The 17,261-nt window shown below is 41.8% G+C and overlaps 2 protein-coding genes across 2 annotated transcripts; both read right to left on the bottom strand.

Annotated features, from left to right (window-relative positions):
* Positions 1–739: 739 nt before the first annotated feature.
* Positions 740–8,788, bottom strand: LOC129851089 (ubiquitin carboxyl-terminal hydrolase CYLD-like). The gene is made up of 14 exons (XM_055917315.1): positions 8,037–8,788; positions 7,112–7,613; positions 6,230–6,362; positions 5,358–5,602; positions 5,074–5,242; positions 3,771–3,903; positions 3,502–3,609; positions 3,151–3,230; positions 2,937–3,003; positions 2,589–2,721; positions 2,357–2,465; positions 2,055–2,173; positions 1,706–1,910; positions 740–1,331 (listed from the first exon to the last, which is right to left on the bottom strand). The coding sequence occupies exons 2-14, from the start codon at positions 7,544–7,546 to the stop codon at positions 1,144–1,146; spliced, it is 2,124 nt and encodes a 707-aa protein (XP_055773290.1). The 5' UTR covers positions 7,547–7,613; positions 8,037–8,788; the 3' UTR covers positions 740–1,143.
* A 1,368-nt stretch (positions 8,789–10,156) lies between these two features.
* Positions 10,157–15,570, bottom strand: LOC129834756 (glutathione hydrolase 7-like). The gene is made up of 15 exons (XM_055900017.1): positions 15,321–15,570; positions 14,902–15,179; positions 14,652–14,806; positions 14,400–14,517; positions 14,144–14,211; positions 13,986–14,059; positions 13,659–13,840; positions 13,488–13,575; positions 13,077–13,204; positions 12,897–12,985; positions 12,596–12,748; positions 12,365–12,482; positions 12,088–12,225; positions 11,880–11,979; positions 10,157–11,769 (listed from the first exon to the last, which is right to left on the bottom strand). The coding sequence occupies exons 1-15, from the start codon at positions 15,568–15,570 to the stop codon at positions 11,618–11,620; spliced, it is 2,091 nt and encodes a 696-aa protein (XP_055755992.1). The 3' UTR covers positions 10,157–11,617.
* Between the last annotated feature and the right edge of the window lie 1,691 nt (positions 15,571–17,261).

Below are 17,261 nucleotides of genomic sequence, written 5' to 3'. Positions count from 1 at the left end.
TGTCCAGGTAGCTATTTGGTTATTAACTATTTAGTAGCGTTATGATTTGGGGGTAGAAGCTGTTCAGGGTCCTGTTGGTGCATTGGTACCGCTAGCTGTGCAGTAGCAGAGACAACAGTCTCTGTTTTCGGAGTCTTTGACAGTTTTTATGGCCTTCCTTTGACACCGCCTGGTAAAGAGGTCCCAGTGACTTTATTTGGCCCCAAGTTTTATGATTTAATTTATTTTCATAAAAAAGGTTTTTCGTTGTTGGACGTAAGACTGTAAAATTACCAGGAAATCAGATCAATGTGATTTTAATTTAAGAAATCTGTTCCCAAGTATTCCCACGCATTACTAGAGCAATAATGTGATTGTATCCCAATGTAATCAATGTTTTTGTCAAATACTATATCTGTTTGGGCTTCAGTCAATTTGCAGGTTACTAATTATTTATACATGTTTCAGCCCCCTAAAATCTGCTCAATAAAAATCAATCTGTGGCTTAATGTAATTGGGGACCCCTGATCTCCCTTCCATACCCAAAATATGTTTTTTTAAGAACTGGGGTATTTCTGGGCATAATTCAATCTTAACTGAAGCACAATTGAAATTGCTTAAAATGATCAAAATAAGCATTTAAACTGACTATTACAACCAAATTAAACTGGGAATGGATAACTTAGACCTTTTCAACAAAATTTTCAGTCAATAAAACACAAGGTACTACAGTATATAATATATTATTTAATTCCTTCAACATAAAAAAGCCAGAAAACACTGACATTCAACAGAATTCCACAAGCAGTCATAGATCCACTTCAATTCCATAAATCTACAGTATACTATATGTTTACATAGAAATGTGCAACAATAAAACATTACCAATAGTTCAATTGCCCTTCCTAACCCCAACTTCATCAATCAACCTTCATTGAAATAAAGGTCAATTACATTGACAAAGGAAAAGATTTGAGAAGACCTTGGTGATTATTTCAGTTATCATAGAAGCATCCCTTTAAAGTTTAAGTTCTTCAACTAATCATCAGTGTTTTGTTTTTGTGAAAACGAACTGATGCCATGGCGATGCTGAAACCAAGGTTATTTTAGCACTGTTGTGAGAACACTGTGTTCTCTTCAGTACACTTCAGCCTTGTGCTGGCTTTATCTGTAGAGTGCCATGGATGCGCTCTGGTACAAACACATGTAGGAGTCACACAGCAGCCTGCGGACAGGCTCTCCAGCCTGGGAGGGGTCAGCCCACACTAGTTCCTCCTCTGACTGAGACAGGAAGTCACCCACCTCGGGACAAGCCCTGATCTCTGGAATGTTGTAGCCACTGTGGTCATCACCTGTAGAGGGGGCAGACGATTATTTATCTGAGTGGAAGATAGATAAGACTAGACCTATGTCAGGGTGCAGTGTTCTCAACATCAAGTCAGGAGGTTCAGAGACAAAGCATGTTATTGGATATCTAGTGAAAAGGAAAGACAAATAACATCAAAGCATGGAACAGTCTGCAATTGTACAGTCATGATTATTTGTTCAGCACCTCCTGAGAAATGAAAATAGTAGTATGTTCTTCCTTTAGATTGTTTTACCAACCCGATGCCATTAACACACATCCACTGAATAGGTTTTAAAATAAACAGTGCTTGAGACTTGTGATGGCAATAGACTAAATTCTTATTTATAAAATAATTGTGTTCTTTCAGGTCAATCTCACCACATCTGTCTGCCATGCTGTCGAAGAAGAGCCAGGAGCGAGGGCCAGGCCCATACTTCACAAAAGACACATAGTGGCTGGTGTGGATGCAGAGCACAGCGAACAACTGCATCATGTGCCTGGGTAAAGGGGCATCTGCCGGAACCTCCGCTGGCACTGCCAGGGCTCTAGGGCAGTGGCCCTTCCGAGATGGATGAGTGTGCACCTGTCACAAAGGGAGAAGTGGAGATGGAGGAGGGGAAGAGGGAAAGTAGAGAGGGAGATTCAGTAAGATAAAGAAAAATAAATCAATACACTTGCAGGTAGAAAAGATGTAAATCAAACAGTAATGCTGCTTAACGGTGTCTACCTGGGTCTTGCAAGTAGTGCAGTACTGTTTGACTCTTCCTGGCTGGAGCTTGCGGTCCTGTAGGCACTGGGGGCACTCATACTCTGCCAAACGCCCACAGAGGAAGCACTCTCGGGGGGCTGATGGGAGAAAGAAGGTGGGAAGCTGTCACTCAACCTGAAGACAGTTTACTATGGCAAGCTATGCGTAGGGAGTTACTGTATGACCTTTAATTGATAGTTACATACGTGGCAGACGTGTGACCAGCGTTTTGCAAAAACACTCTGTCAGTCTTCATTACATTGACTGATGGTGTAACTCACAGTTGTACAGAAGATCTGTGATGTCAAGCTCTGTTGAGGGGATGATGTGGGGGAACATCTTGTACTTTTTCCCAAACCTTGGCATCTGCACCATGAGACAGGATGGGATCTGAGGGATATATTAGAAACAATAAACATTAGAGCAAAGGGATTGCCTTCCAAAAAAAATGTGGGCAGCCTACAAGGCCTCGTAAACATAGCTCCTTAGACAACCTTGCACAGTATCACCAACCTCCTCAAACTTGAGGCCACAAGACAGGAAGGAGGTATCCAGCAGCTGCTGAACCGTGGGAGTCTGTGTCACCTGCTCCTTATCCAGAATAATCTGGAATGTGTAGGCATCCTGAGATGTGTCGTTATTCGATCTGAAACCCAGAGAACAATCAAGCTAAGCAACTCAATCATGGCAGAGTGACGAAACAGAAACTCAGAGAAAAGTCCAGACAATTAGAATGGAGATGAGCAAAGTGAGGAGGGGAAGCAAGGAGCAATAAGTAGCCTACAGCATAAACTGCAAGAAAGAGAAAGATATGGGTCAGGAGGTCAAATAGAGCAGCAGAGAAAGGTGACTGGTTCAAACCTGAGTTTAAGCAATGGCTCCATGCACAGCACCCGCTGTAGAAGGATTGTGATGAACTCTTCAGGGTCTGCAGGGAGGCAGGATAACACCATTTAGGAGAAATCAGAGACACTGCAGCCACTTAAAAATGATAATTTAAACAATTTCCCTTAGCTGGTATCACATTTATGTTAAGAGACCCATAGAAACAACACTATGAGAAGTGTGTGAGTACCTTTCTCTTCTGTTACAAAGGTGTCACAGCCGAGTTGCTTGCGGAAGTTCATTACACTCTCAGCAGGCACAAAACCTTGTCTGTGGATTACACACAGATGTCACTCTCAGTGGCCACACAGAAATACACACAACACATGGAAATGCACATTCATATAAAGTGCATATACTGGGCCTGAACATACACTACCAATGTGCCAGAGTAATACCAGACATGCATTGAGAGAAGGCTTTTTCTTTCTCAGTCTGGGTAGATTACAATGTCATAACGCCCTTATTTTGAAGAGCAGTTGATAATACAGGCACGACTGAGGGTCAAGAGGATCTAGAAAAAAGTACAGAATGTTTATACCGGCGCAAACAGTTAACGATGTCTTTCCTCAGAGAGCGAGATATGCTCTGTTCTGTGTCAGCTGGTTTGTGGCAGACACTGTCCAGGGTCATGGATGAGCTGAACAGACTGTGGAAAGATGTATTACCTTTGTTAGCTTGGCAGTGGTCCTGGCGCAGCATTAAGTCATTCTTACAAGAAACTGGGCTCAACAAAAAATGATGCCCAACAGTGTAAAATTGTCATACAACTATGAGTTAGGAACAATGAGCTAGAGGAAGTAAGTTTACCTGAAGAGAGTGGCATCGAGGTAGCAGGAGTTGTAGTGCCCCTGGATCCCCTTCATCTTGCCCACGAGCAAAGACAAGGCTTCCGACTCAGGGATAGGAGGAACATTCTCATCGGTTTCCTCCAATGGACTGACTGATGCAAACCAAACAAAAACATGAAGTACCACTTAGATAATAGAAATACAACTGATGAATGCTTTATATCTGCTGTGTTTGGGTCATTGTGTGTATGGTTTATGGCTACCCGGACTATTTGCATTGTGTGCCGCCCCCAACCCCTCTTTTTCTTTTTTTTACCCCAATTTCGTGGTATCCAATTGTTAGTAGTTACTGTCTTGTCTCATTGCTACAACTACTGTACGGACTCGGGAGAGGCAAAGTTCGAGAGTCATGCGTCCTCCGAAACACAACCCAACCAAGCAGCACTTCTTAACACAGCGAGCATCCAACCCGGAAGCAAGCCGCACCAATGTGTCGGAGGAAACACCGTACACCTAGCGACCTGGTCAGCGCGCACTGCGCCCGGCCCGCCACAGGGGTCGCTAGTGCGCGATGAGACAAGGATATCCTTACCGGCCAAACCCTCCCTAACCCGGACGACGCTAGGCCAATTGTGCACCGCCCCATGGGCCTCCCGGTCGAGGCCGGCTGCGACAGAGCCTGGGCTCGAACCCAAAGTCTCTAGTGGCACAGCTAGCACAGACCACTGCGCCACCAGGGAGGCCCCTCCAACCCCTCTTTTTACGCTGCTGCTACTCTCTGTTTATCATATATGCATAGTCACTTTAACTATACATTCATGTACATACTACCTAAATTGGGCCGACCAACCAGTGCTCCCGCAGTGGCTAACCGGGCTATCTGCATTGTGTCCCACCCACCACCCCCTCTTTTACGCTACTGCTACTCTCTGTTCATCATATATGCATAGTCACTTAAACCATATGTACATGTACATACTACCTCAATCAGCCTGACTAACCGGTGTCTGTATGTAGCCTCGCTACTTTTATAGCCTCACTACTGTATATAGCCTGTCTTTTTACTGTTGTTTTATTTCTTTACCTACTTATTGTTCACCTAATACCTTTTTTGCACTATTGGTTAGAGCCTGTAAGTAAGCATTTCACTGTAAGGTCTACACCTGTTGTATTCAGCGCACGTGACAAATAAACTTTGATTTGATGTGTGGGCTGCAAACCAATGCTTATAAGGCTATTATTACAACGTCACAACCTGAGATTATCGACACCGTTTCTGCATGTGTTAGTGTTAGGAAGGACCTATACAAGTAGTGTCTAACCTGGGAGGATATTTGTGGCTTTGAAGGTCTCCTTTTCAGAGTGGGGACATAGGAACCTTCCATCTGGACTGCACTTTGTTAGGGGCACAAATAAGGCCCTGCCCCCTTTACAAGTGAAATACCGCTGGCGTCCATACGTCCCGTCTGAGCAATTATTCACCTCATAATCCTGATGGCAAAAGAGTTGCTGAGGAACCAAATCTGATTGAAATATTGAAATCTCAGAAAGGAGAATTAATAGGTAAGCTCAATAACATTGCTTAAACAGTTCACATTACACTCACCAGCTCAATTCCAACCCAGTCGTTTTTATTTTCTGAAAGGACACCCATCCACTGGATTACCCCATATACAGTGATCCCAGTGTTGGACGTTACCTCCACCAGGGATCCCACATCAAAAGTGTGGTATGACAGGCTTTCGGGTGGGGTGACACTCTGGTCTACGTGGTTTATATCTCTCACTTGTCGTCCACGAGATCCCATATTAGGCATGGAGTTGATACGTGACACCGCCTTTCTGTTTAGACCTGGGGGAGAAGAAGTTGAAGAGGGGTAAGAATGACAGATCACATGGTTTCTGTCCTTGTCACAAGACCCATGTCATGAGACTGATCTGTGGTAAACATGTCTATCTCCATAAGAGGTATGCGGAGAGCTCAGAGCATGTGATGATCTCTGCTGCTACATTCCAGAGCACCTGGGCCAGTTTTACCAGTTCTGTACAAGGAACCGCACTTTGCCCACTGTCTAGCCACAGGTGCTGCTCATTGCCGTCCAATAACGTGTAGCACTTATATTTTAACATTTCTTTCTGATAAGGGGGAGGCGGGTGGAGGGGTATTTTGCTTGCAGGTGCCCCAATGCGCAGCAAGTCCTAAAATGATGATAACCGTTCAAAGAATTATGTCTTTGCGAAGCACGTTTTAAATGAGAGTCCAAAGCCACTGGGTTCTGAAAGCTGATATTCTTTCCTGGCACCATTGCTGTGCTTCTTACAAGAAAACAAGTAAAGTATGTAATGGGTTTAAAGACTAGAAAAGCCAGGTAAATGTGTCATATTTTGTAAATAAATGCATGTAGGCCTATGTGCTTGCGTACTGATCAATGAGAATGCATGGGGATTGAACACCAGCAAGTAAACATGCACTACTGACCCTCTGAATGACTGTCTTTCCAGCGAGGGCCAAGGCCTACAGAGTACGCTGGGACAACCTGGACAATGTCTGCTGCACTGAACAGGGGAAGAGGGGCGGGCTTCTTAGATGACACTGTTTGATTAGAGTCTTGCTGAAATGGAAAGGAAAAAAATAGATAAAGTAAACACAATCCCTATACAGTAGCAATGCTGAGAATTTTTACTGGTAAGCCAGAAATACAACAAAATGCATTCGAGCAACTGCAAATTCCCCAGTGTTAAGTTTCAGATGTTACGTAAAAGTTATGTGCTGCAACTAATCCGATAACATTATGGATCTTCCCCTGATGCCTCGTTCACACCTACAGTGTCGTTGTGCAAAATGGTACGCAGCATCATCTGGATATGTGTGCAACAAAAGTAAAACAACCTTCTGCTACCATTTATGTTAAGCGGTCTATGCATACAGTTTGACGCATACGTTTGATAAATCCAAATATGCACCATACAGAATGCATTTGCCTTGCAACGCAATGCTGCAAGGCAAATGCAGCATTCCATTGGAAATGAATGTACTTCTGGTGTACCAAAATGCAATGACGCTGTCGGTGTGATCACAGTGTGAGAGACATTCTTGTCTCCTGCTGTCACTTCCTGAAACTCATGTAAATCAATGAGAGGTTCAGGTGTACTTGACATGTAGTTTACAGTGTCTGTCATACTGTGTAATCATTAGGCTACATTTTTCAATTATCGATGAGAGGATCAAAGACAGTAGAAATTCCTGATTATTTGCTTACACATTGGACAAAATGCTAAAAGTTATTCAACTTTCTCTATTGCAGTGTCTATGCTGATACGGACTTACCAGATACCAGATTTATATAAGTTGTATACTCACCACAAACTCAACCTCAAAGCCCAGCATCAGCAGGTCCCCTTGGTTCTCCTTCTTACCGATCAGCATTAGGTTCCTAACCAGCCCTGGTTGGTGACCCTTCTTGTGCTTCACTACCACCAGGTCATCCTGAGACAGCACACAGATAGCCAAAAAAAGCTGGGGGTTACACAGGAGCTCCAGGCGTTTGCTGGAGGGGGACACAAAGAGCAGCAGCTGGGCCTGGTGGCAGGTGAGGGGATATGTGTCCTCCATCTTCACCATGCCCCCACTCTTAGGGTTACCCCCACTGCTGCCACCTCCGTACAACAGTCCCATCAGCTCTCCCTTCTGCATCTCTGCCTCCACACGGCCGATACATCCTCTTGCGAAGCCTTTTCTCGCCTTCCCCCGTGTCACTATAAAGAACTTGTCTTTCCCTTCTCTTTTTGATTCCATTCCTCTTCTAAAGTGCACAATATTCCTGCTGACAAGCAATGCAGACGTTGTGTGACTAGCAGCCACCCTGTCAGGGAAAGAAGTAAAGAAAGTATTATTGTATCCTTCTGATCATTCACTTGTATTATGAGAATGTGAATTCACAGCCATTCCATTGTGCTGTCACACTCAAAGCACGGCTTTAAAGACTCTAATTTACAAAGAAGTGACAGATAGGTAGAAGCAAGGAATGTAAAAGGACTTCCTTTATACATTATTTGGGTATACAGTTTTTGAAATCAATTCAGTTTAGGATATTTTTTTTTGTCGTGACTTTTGGCAGTTTTTAACGATAATTGAACATCAATCTCAGTGGTAACACTTTGTAAGGGTTTTATCACATTGTTTCAACAAAATAAGATACATGTGTACTACCTGTACTCACTGGCAACAATGTATCTCTAGTAATTGTCTTTTATTACTAAAATGTAAGTGAGTCAATCTTACTGACCGTTTTTCCAAGTATTTGAAGAGCAGTTACTCCGAAGTACTACACACATCGATTGCAAGGTAAACTAAATCCTCGCGACCGTAGTTCGGAATAAGGAAGTCATTCAGCCCAGTTAACTGATACTGTAGCTCTGTGACCGAACACGCCCGTTTTATACTGTTCTCTATCTGACAGAGACAATTCAGCATGGAAATCGTGATTTTTCTTCAAGATAATATTGCGTCAGAGAATTCACAAATGATCACTAGAATTTGGGTAACGTTATATCTAACGTTAGCTACATGATAGTGGTTATTTACTAAGCAAGTAACTGTTACTTATTGTATCAGTCACAGAAAATTGCAGGTTGTCAATCACAGTGTTGCAAATAATTTAACAGTATCAAGACAGAGTAGCCTACTCGGGTATTATATATATATATATATACTTTAAACATGTATGCCCTAGGCCTATTGTTAGAAACAAAAACACAATCTGGTCATAACCTTGGTCGGTCACACTGCGTGTTGTTGTGGTGGTGCAGCAAACTAAAAGGAGCTAGCTAGCTGTTAGCTAACTAACGTTGATTAGCTAGCTGTGTTAGCTAGCTCATTGAAAACTCTTGCTTGCAGGCAGTTGAAGAAAATATCTTCTTCCTTTGTCACCCACCAGGTGAAAACATATTTTAAATAATTGTTCGGATTATATAATCAAATAAAATGGCATTCACCATGAGAAAGATTTTGGGCGCTTGACAGCTGATTTTCATCTGATGAAAATTAAACCGCTGCATTGTCAGTTTAGACGCGAGGCTGGAGAAGGGGGGCTAGGGACGTTTAAAATTGTGATTGACAGATCGGGAGAATTATGTTTTTAATTAACATATATTTAAGCAATAATGCACGAGGGTGTGTGGCATATGGCCAATATGCCACGGCGAAGGGTTGTTCTTAGACACAAAGCATAGCAGAGTGCCTGGACACAGCCTTTAGCCGTGGTATATTGGGCATACCACAAACCCAAGGTGTCTTATTGCTATAACAAACTGGTTACCAATGTAATTAGAGCAGTAAAAATAAATGTTTTGTCATACCCGTAGTATACGGTCTGATATACCACGGCTGTCAGCCAATCAGCATTCAGGACTTGAACCACCCAGTTTATCATTTAAAATAAATTCACATAAATATTCTATGATATGCTCAAGTTATATATTTCATAAATATATTCTGGACATATATGTAAATATATTTTGAATTCCCACCATGTATACAGTGCCTCTTTCAGAAAGTATTCACAACCCTTGACTTTTCCACACACATCTTGTTGTTACAAAGTGGGATTAAAATTGATTTAATAGCAAACATGTTGGTCAACGATCTACACAAAATAATCTGTAATGTCAGTGAAAGAAAATTTGTAACATTTGTTAAAAAACATCTTGAAAAATAAAACACTAGTACTGTATATCTTGATGAGATAACTATTCAAACCTGAGTCAATACATGTTAGAATCCCCTTTGGCAGTGATTACAGCTGTGAATCTTTCTGGGCAAATCTCTTAAGAGCTTTTCACACCTGGATTGTGAAACATTTGCCCATTATTCTTTTCAAAATTCTTCAAGCTCTGTCAAATCGGTTGTTGATCATGGCTAGACAACAACATTTTCAGGTCTTGCCATAGATTTTCACGCAGATTTAAGTCAAAACTGTAACTCAGCCACTCAGGAACAATCACTGTCTTCTTGGTAAGCAACTCCAGTGTAGATTTGGCCATGCTCAAATGGATATTCAGTGTCTGCTTTTTTATTTTTTACCCATCTACCAAATAGGTGCCCTTCTTTGCGAGGCATTGGAAAACTTCCCTGGTCTTTTTAGCCGAATATGTGTTTGAAATTCACTGCTTGAGCGTGGGATACAGAGGTGAGGTAGCCATTCAAAATGATCTAAAACACTATTATTGCACACTGTGAGCCCATGCAATTTATGTGACTTCTTAGGCCAAGTTTTATTCCTGAACTTATTTAGGTTTGCCCTAACAAAGGGGTTGAATACTTATTGACTCAAGACATTTCAGTTTTTCATTTTTAATTAATTTGTACAAATGTTGAAAAACAATTCCAATTTGACATAACGGGATATTTTGTGTAGGCAGGCCAGTCAATAGTTTTTCTCAATTTAATACATTTTAAATTCAGGCTGTAACACAACAAAATGTGGAAAAAGTCAAGGGGTGTGAATACTTTGAAGGCACTGTATATTAAATACATTCATTTTCCATATGGGCTGGCCAGCGACATAATCCATCACCCAGGAATATGTGGTTAGTCATCTGTGGTAGTCATCTGTCATAATATGGTTTTGTATTGTTCTCAATAACAGAAAGCTTCATAAAATGTGTTCTCAAGCCATTATGATACTGTTTTGTCTTTTTATAGTGGCATTGGATGTGTGTATTTGCTTGTCAACCTTCCTATGCCAGTTTTCTATGACATCAGCCCTTTGGCACATTCTCTACTTCAAAGAGGTCCTTGCTAGTAGGAGAGTATGTATTGTAAGGAAGGTGTTGAGCACACAGTTTAATACTTTGGGGCTGCTGATTAACAAGCTAAAGAGTTCAAACCAAAAATTAAAACATAGACACATGCCTTTAATGTAAGGGTTGACAGTGCCACTGATATTTGAATAAGATCAAGTATGGATATTTACCATTTCAACCCATCCCACGCTGCACTCATTATTAGGAGCAGGGTTTAGTGGCTTGTTTGGGAGTCAACATTCACACATGAAGTAAATTATTGGAGATATACAGTAGCTGATATATATGGATTATCTTTACCTCGACAAAACAGCAGTGACTAACAGCAAATGTCTGATTTGTAAAGCGATTGAGCGATAATGTATTTGCCTCTAACTTCTACCAAACATTAGGTCAAACTATATTTATCTAGTTCTGCCTAGGAAAGTAGTGCCCCCTATTGGACAACCAATACTATTGTGACCTAGGTTGTTGGGTATAGGCTACTCACATCTTCACACACAGAATCTGAGATGAAATTCATGTCCACCACATGAGGTTGGTGGCACCTTAATTGGGGCGGACGGGCTCGTGGTAACAGCTGGAGCTGAATGGCATCAAACACATGGTTTCCATGTGTCTGATGCCATTTCAGGCCATTATTATGAGCGGTCCTCCCTTCATCAGCCTCCTGTGATGTCCTCCACCTTTATATTAGATCTGCCTTAATGTATGCCATCATCCAGGAGGGACATATTTTATTATAATTTTTGTGGGGAACCAGTTGGATAAAAACACTCCAAACAGTCTAACCGACCGCTCAGAGGCGTCCGCATAGTTCTAAAGCACACCGTTGCCTCGTTTTGTATCACTTTCCAATGATAACACATGGGAGAGGACAAAAATGCCATTTCAGAATGTGGGGGGGATATGTCCCCACCGCCCCCAGTGAAAGCTGCACGCCTGCCATCATCACATAGAAAAATCTAAAATTGTAATACATGAATTATTTAATAAACATACAACTCAAATATTACTTAATCTTCTTATGTTCACATTGAAATAAAGCCATATTCTCAGAAAGCTAGGCAGAGCCAGCCACAGCACGAGGATCAACAATGCCCCTAATGATGTCGTTGATTTTCTGGGCACCCTGCACCAGGGACAGCAGCCCCACCCTGTAGACAGTGTGTCCTTTCAGACGCAACACCTTCACATCCTCCTCCAGGAACTCAGCTGAGGGGAGATAGTAATTAGAAAAAAGTGAGTTGAGGTTTCAAACCATTTCAAAGCTGATTTCCCACCCACAATTAAGTGTACATAAAGAAAACGTCAGAAATGCTCACAGTCCACCAGGAGTCTGCTCGGCTGAAGTTGGGGATGGAGTCGTCCCAGTGATATGCTATCATTCAGATTTTTGTTATATGACAAAATATTAATCAAGACCTGAAACAAAAAGCACAATGAAAGGTAATGAAATTACAAGGACATTAACTTTTAGATAATGTTCATGCCTTTTGTTAAAGAGTATGTTTGTTTTTTTACATGTCAGACCTGGGTGACACCACTGAGGCTGTGCTCTCCATTAGAAGATCCCAGGGCCACATAGGATCCACATTTACCTAGAGATGGTATCACAATTGTTGGCATAATAAATGACAGAGGCCGCTTGCCTGGCTGGACCCTGTTCGTCTGCAAAGAAAACAGTGTTGATATAGAGAAACAACCATTTTGTAAAAATATCCTATCTGGGGCTAAGATTGAAAGTGTAGAATGTTATGTTTATACATTATACAGCCTAAACATCCATTGTACTGTGGTATGTTGTTACCAGGTTCGATATTAACAGTCCCTGGGTTTTATTTGGCCAGGAGAAGTCCAAGATCTGGCTGTTCAGGAGAATGCCTGAAGGGGTTAAAATTCTACTTCCAAAGGGCCTGTTCAGTGAGCTGAAACATTTTTTAAAAAATGAACAAGTGCAAGACTTAAGCTATCCCACACCATATCCATAATGCTAATGTAAACATGTTATCTCCTTTAGGTAAGCTCCTAATCACAGCACCTGGTGACAGACACAATGATGTCATCGGGACCCATCACAACCACCTGGCTGGCCACAGCTCCACTCGGCAGGTCATAGACAGTAGAGTAGTGTCTGGGAGGAGATGCCTGCGAGTCACTGATCAACTGACGGAGCACTACAGCCTGTGGCTTGCTTTAACAGAGACAGATATAAGGCATATACATCAGAGGACAATTGTTCACAGAAATTCCTGTCATTGCATTTCAGAAGGACTTAAAATTGCATGGCTAATCTACTTAGAACATGGTGAGGAAGTGAATGCACGCTTGTTAATGTTTACCTTAGCATCTTGGAGATGAGTGCAGAAACTGATGGGGTATACACAGGGTCTCCGAGCCCACTGGCCATAGTCAGGGCCGCTTTCAGTGACTTCAAAATGAATACAATACACTTTTATTAGGGGAACCTTTTCTGCACTGTAAATGACATGGGTCTCACTTCAGAGCTTGAGATACAGTACCTCAGCAATCCAGTGGTTTGCGCTATACGTTGTACCATTCCCATTGAGGTGGAAGTCCTCCAAAATGTTGAGGGCTGAGATCAGAGCAGCACCAATAGAAGGGGGAGGCGGCACTAGAACTCGAAATCCTGAGGGAGGGTGTTGCCAGGAAATATTATGTAGACCTGAGGAGGCTGGTCAGGGGAGGACAGCTCATAATAATGGAAGGAATCAAACACATGGAAACCATACAATTCATTGTGTTCCAGCCATTATTATGAGCCTGTCCTACTACCCATTTAAAGTGCCACCAGGCACCACTGGTGTAGACAAAATATTATGTCGACAAATGCAGCTAATCCCAACATACTGTAGAATTGTCTTGTTTGTAGGCTACTTTATATAAAGAGTATGAAGTAGGACTATGTTTACCCTGATACAGGCCTTCAATTGGCTGCTCTATGACTGCACTATAGTTGCTGAGATCCTCCTTGGTTAGAATTCCTCCATTTTCTTGCACCTAAAATACAACACAGGTTAAATATGCATATGATTTAATGCAATTTGCTGAGGGCTATGTTCTTAGCTAACGCATTTATTTACCTCACTGGCCATTTCCTGTGTTAAAGTCCCACTGTAGAATTCTGATACCCCAGCCTCCAGGACAGCAGCCAGACTTGGTGTTTTCATAAGAGAGCCAGGGGACAGAGCATGGCCTCTTGGCAAGAACATGTCCCTGAAGCGCAATGACATATTCTGACCTTTCACCTTGGTTATGGCCTCTGCTGCAGGGTTAGACAAATATCAAAATCTACTGGTGAAAACCTGCAATTGGTCTAATCTTGTATTGAGGATTTCATACAGATTGTACAGGCATGAGAAGTAAAACAGTAAGAAAAAGACTTGGTATGATTGTGAATCACTCCTTACCAAGTCTGTGAGACACATTAAAGCCATCTCTGGCTACATTGGCAGCCCTGGTGACGATATCCTCCCATGACAGTCTGGGGTGAAACAATAACAACCAACCTAGTATATGCTTCTGAAGACAAACATAAAATTGCACATAACAAACGACAACACCTCACCTTCCATACAGTTTATGGGCTTGGTACAACCCTCTGAGCAAGCCTGGCACACCTACAATCAGACCTGGCTGGATGGTTATGGAAAGAGGTTACAATTTAAAAATCTCTTTTGAAGCCTCAGTGTACATGTTGCATGACTATCTGAGACTAGCCACACAATGAGATAATAGTTCAACACATTGTGTTATCCTAAAAATGAAAGATCTACAATAAGTTATGTATTTTTACTCATACACGTTGTCATACAGCACATCACCTTCAGCTCTGGGTCAATTTGCAGGATCTCCTCTTTGATTCCAGAGGGTGCCGTTTCCTGGAAATTAATCACCTTCCTAATATTCTTCCGGATGTCATGAACCAGCATCACCCCTCCCCTACAGAAAAATACATCATTAAGTCAAGTAGACAATGAACGTCCTGTCCATCCACATGATAACCTCTGGACAATCATTATGCCACATATATAGTGCACTTGCCGTTAACTTTCTCAAATGCATTAGTCACTTACCCGCCAATACCTGACGCATGTGGATGGACTATTCCCAGGCACAGGGTGGCAACGATGGCAGAATCCACACTGGAGCCTTGTTCATTCAGCACCCTACGACCAAGCTCTGTACAGTGTTCATGGTCTGTCACCAACACACTCCCTCTGAAGACCTGCTGACCCCATTATAGTAAGGACGAGGATAAAAATAAGGTAATAAGTAAAAGTTGTTCTAAATAGTTTCTATACATTTTTCTAAGTGAGAACATACCTCATTTGTCCCTAGATAAATCTGCAGGACCATAGCGGTGGTGACTGCTATGGCAATGATGAGAGAAGCAGCATAGATGGGTATGATGGCATCCTGCCAAGGGCCACACCTATTTGGTCCCCCAGACGGCAGGTCCTTATCCATCTCTCTAAAGGAGGACAAGCTTAGATCAGCCAGGTTAGGGTGCTGGCTCCCAGAGGCTAGATGTCTCAGGGGCAATTCTTTTGGGAGACTGCTGAGGTCTGGAGCAGGACTGAGGCCACCATGGCCATAGAGTCCTGGAGGAAGAGATTTTAGACCCTGTCAGAGTGGAGGTGGGCTAAAAAGCTACTGTACATGTGTGGCAATTTGTGGTTGATACAAGCAAGATTTGACTTGACATCATGTAAGTAGCATTGAGTTGCTACCAAACCAACTACCTGTGTTTCGGTTATGCTCATTCTGAAAGTTCCCATTTTGCCCTTTGGTCAATGTGTCATCCACAGTCAACTGAGGTAAGCCCTCAAAGCTCTTGTAACCAACTTGGGATTGTCTGCTACTAAGTTTAGTCTCAGGACTCACATCCATTTCCCCTATGTTCACACAGAAATAAGCACATGTACAATTAGACAGACACAGGATTACCCTCTCCCTTCCCATCTGATGACTAGCAAACCTGCAAGTCAGCATGGTGAAAACAAGCTATATAATAAAGGTACAACACAGGTGTTGGCGCAGTAGAATTTAGAGATACACAAAAACAATTGCACTGTGTTACTAATCTAGAAGAACAGAAAGTATAACACAGTTTTATGAGCTCTCCATTGCTAGGTTCCCTCTTACCTGCCTTAACACCTGAATAATGACAAACAGGGTAAGAATTACTCTGCCAATCAGATTGGCCAATTAAGTAACCAATTGATCAGCCTTTTTTTTTTTAAAGTAGTATACACTGAGCTGTTTCTATAACCATCTTTCACATAGTGTCGTATAACATTGAATTGGATAACATTAGTAATGCCTTTTGGTCACCAAATAGTCCTGATCATGCAGTTCTGACACTAATGGAATAAAGGAACAATGGTGCAATCACGTGGGTCATCCTTTTTATTGCTATATGAAATGTTTTTAACACACACACAACAATCTGACAAAATACATATGTGTAATGATACAAATACCTTTTAATTTCCCTCATATGTTTTAGCAAACATTTTTTGCATAGGCTTTGCACAGAAATATGCATGCCACTGACAGTTTTGCCATAGCCACAAACTATCAAGCCTACAAACATATTTCATTTGATATTTGTATTTATTATGGATCCCCATTAGTTGCTGCCAAAGCAGCAGCTACTCTTCCTGGGGTCCAGCAAAATTAAGGCAGTTTATACAATTTTAATGTACATTACAATACATTCACACATTTCACAACACACTGTGTGCCCTCAGGCCCCTACTCCACTACTACCACATATCTACAGTACTAAATCCATGTGTATGTATAGTACGTATGTTATCGTATGTGTTTGTGTATGCATGTGTCTGTGCCTATGTTTGTGTTGCTTAACAGTCCCCGCTATTCCAGAAGGTGTTTTTTAATCTGTTTTTTTTCAATCTAATTTTACTGCTTGCATCAGTTACTTGATGTGGAATAGAGTGCCATGTAGTCATGGCTCTATGTAGTACTGTGTGCCTCCCATAGTCTGTTCTGGACTTGGGGACTGTGAAGTGACCTCTTGTGGCATGTCTTGTGGGGTATGCATGGGTGTCTGAGCTGTGTGCCAGTAGTTCAAACAGACAGCTTGGTGCATTCAACATGTCAATACCTCTTATAAAAGTAGTGATGAAGTCAATCTCTCCTCCACTATCTCTGTGTACATCCAAGGGCCATCCGTGCTGCCCTGTTCTGAGCCAATTGCAATTTTCCTAAGTCCTTTTTTGTGGCACCTGACCACACGACTGAACAGTAGTCAAGGTGAGACAAAACTAGGGCCTGTAGGACCTGCCTTGTTGATAGTGTTGTTAAGAAGGCAGAGCATTGCTTTATTATAAACAGACTTCTCCCCATCTTAGCCACTACTGCATCAATATGTTTTGGCCATAACAGTTTACAATCTAGGGTTACTCCAAACAGTTTAGTCATCTCAATTTACTCAAATTCCACATTATTTATTACAAGATTTAGTTGAGGTTTAGGGTTTGGTGAGTGTTTTGTTCCAAATACAATGCTTTTAGTTTCAGAAATATTTAGTATAACTTATTCCTTGATATGTTCACATCTTCATTCTCTTGTCATGTACAGTACAGGTTCAAAAGTAATTTTTAGCTGCCAGTGAACAAGTGACAATTCCAAGTAACAAGCTTAGTGTTTTGAATCAA

This window comes from Salvelinus fontinalis, chromosome 3 (assembly GCF_029448725.1).
Source record: "Salvelinus fontinalis isolate EN_2023a chromosome 3, ASM2944872v1, whole genome shotgun sequence".
In the NCBI taxonomy this organism is placed as follows: domain Eukaryota; kingdom Metazoa; phylum Chordata; class Actinopteri; order Salmoniformes; family Salmonidae; genus Salvelinus; species Salvelinus fontinalis.
The sequence above is the reverse complement of the archived record's forward strand: the minus strand, read 5'-3'. Positions and strand labels throughout refer to the sequence as shown.

Bases quoted from the DNA above. Each gene is read 5' to 3' on its own strand.
- LOC129834756 (XM_055900017.1), bottom strand. From the start codon at position 15,570: ATGCTGACTTGCAGGTTTGCTAGTCATCAGATGGGAAGGGAGAGGGTA. The intron at 15,180-15,320 runs GTAGTTGGTTTG...CTCTTCCTCCAG, and splicing joins TGAGCATAACCGAAACACAG to GACTCTATGGCCATGGTGGC. The intron at 12,749-12,896 runs GTAAACATTAAC...TCTCTGTTAAAG, and splicing joins CTCATCTCCAAGATGCTAAG to CAAGCCACAGGCTGTAGTGC.
- LOC129851089 (XM_055917315.1), bottom strand. From the start codon at position 7,546: ATGGAATCAAAAAGAGAAGGGAAAGACAAGTTCTTTATAGTGACACGG. The intron at 2,722-2,936 runs GTTTGAACCAGT...TCTGGGTTTCAG, and splicing joins GAGCCATTGCTTAAACTCAG to ATCGAATAACGACACATCTC. The intron at 1,911-2,054 runs GTAGACACCGTT...CCTTTGTGACAG, and splicing joins GCACTACTTGCAAGACCCAG to GTGCACACTCATCCATCTCG.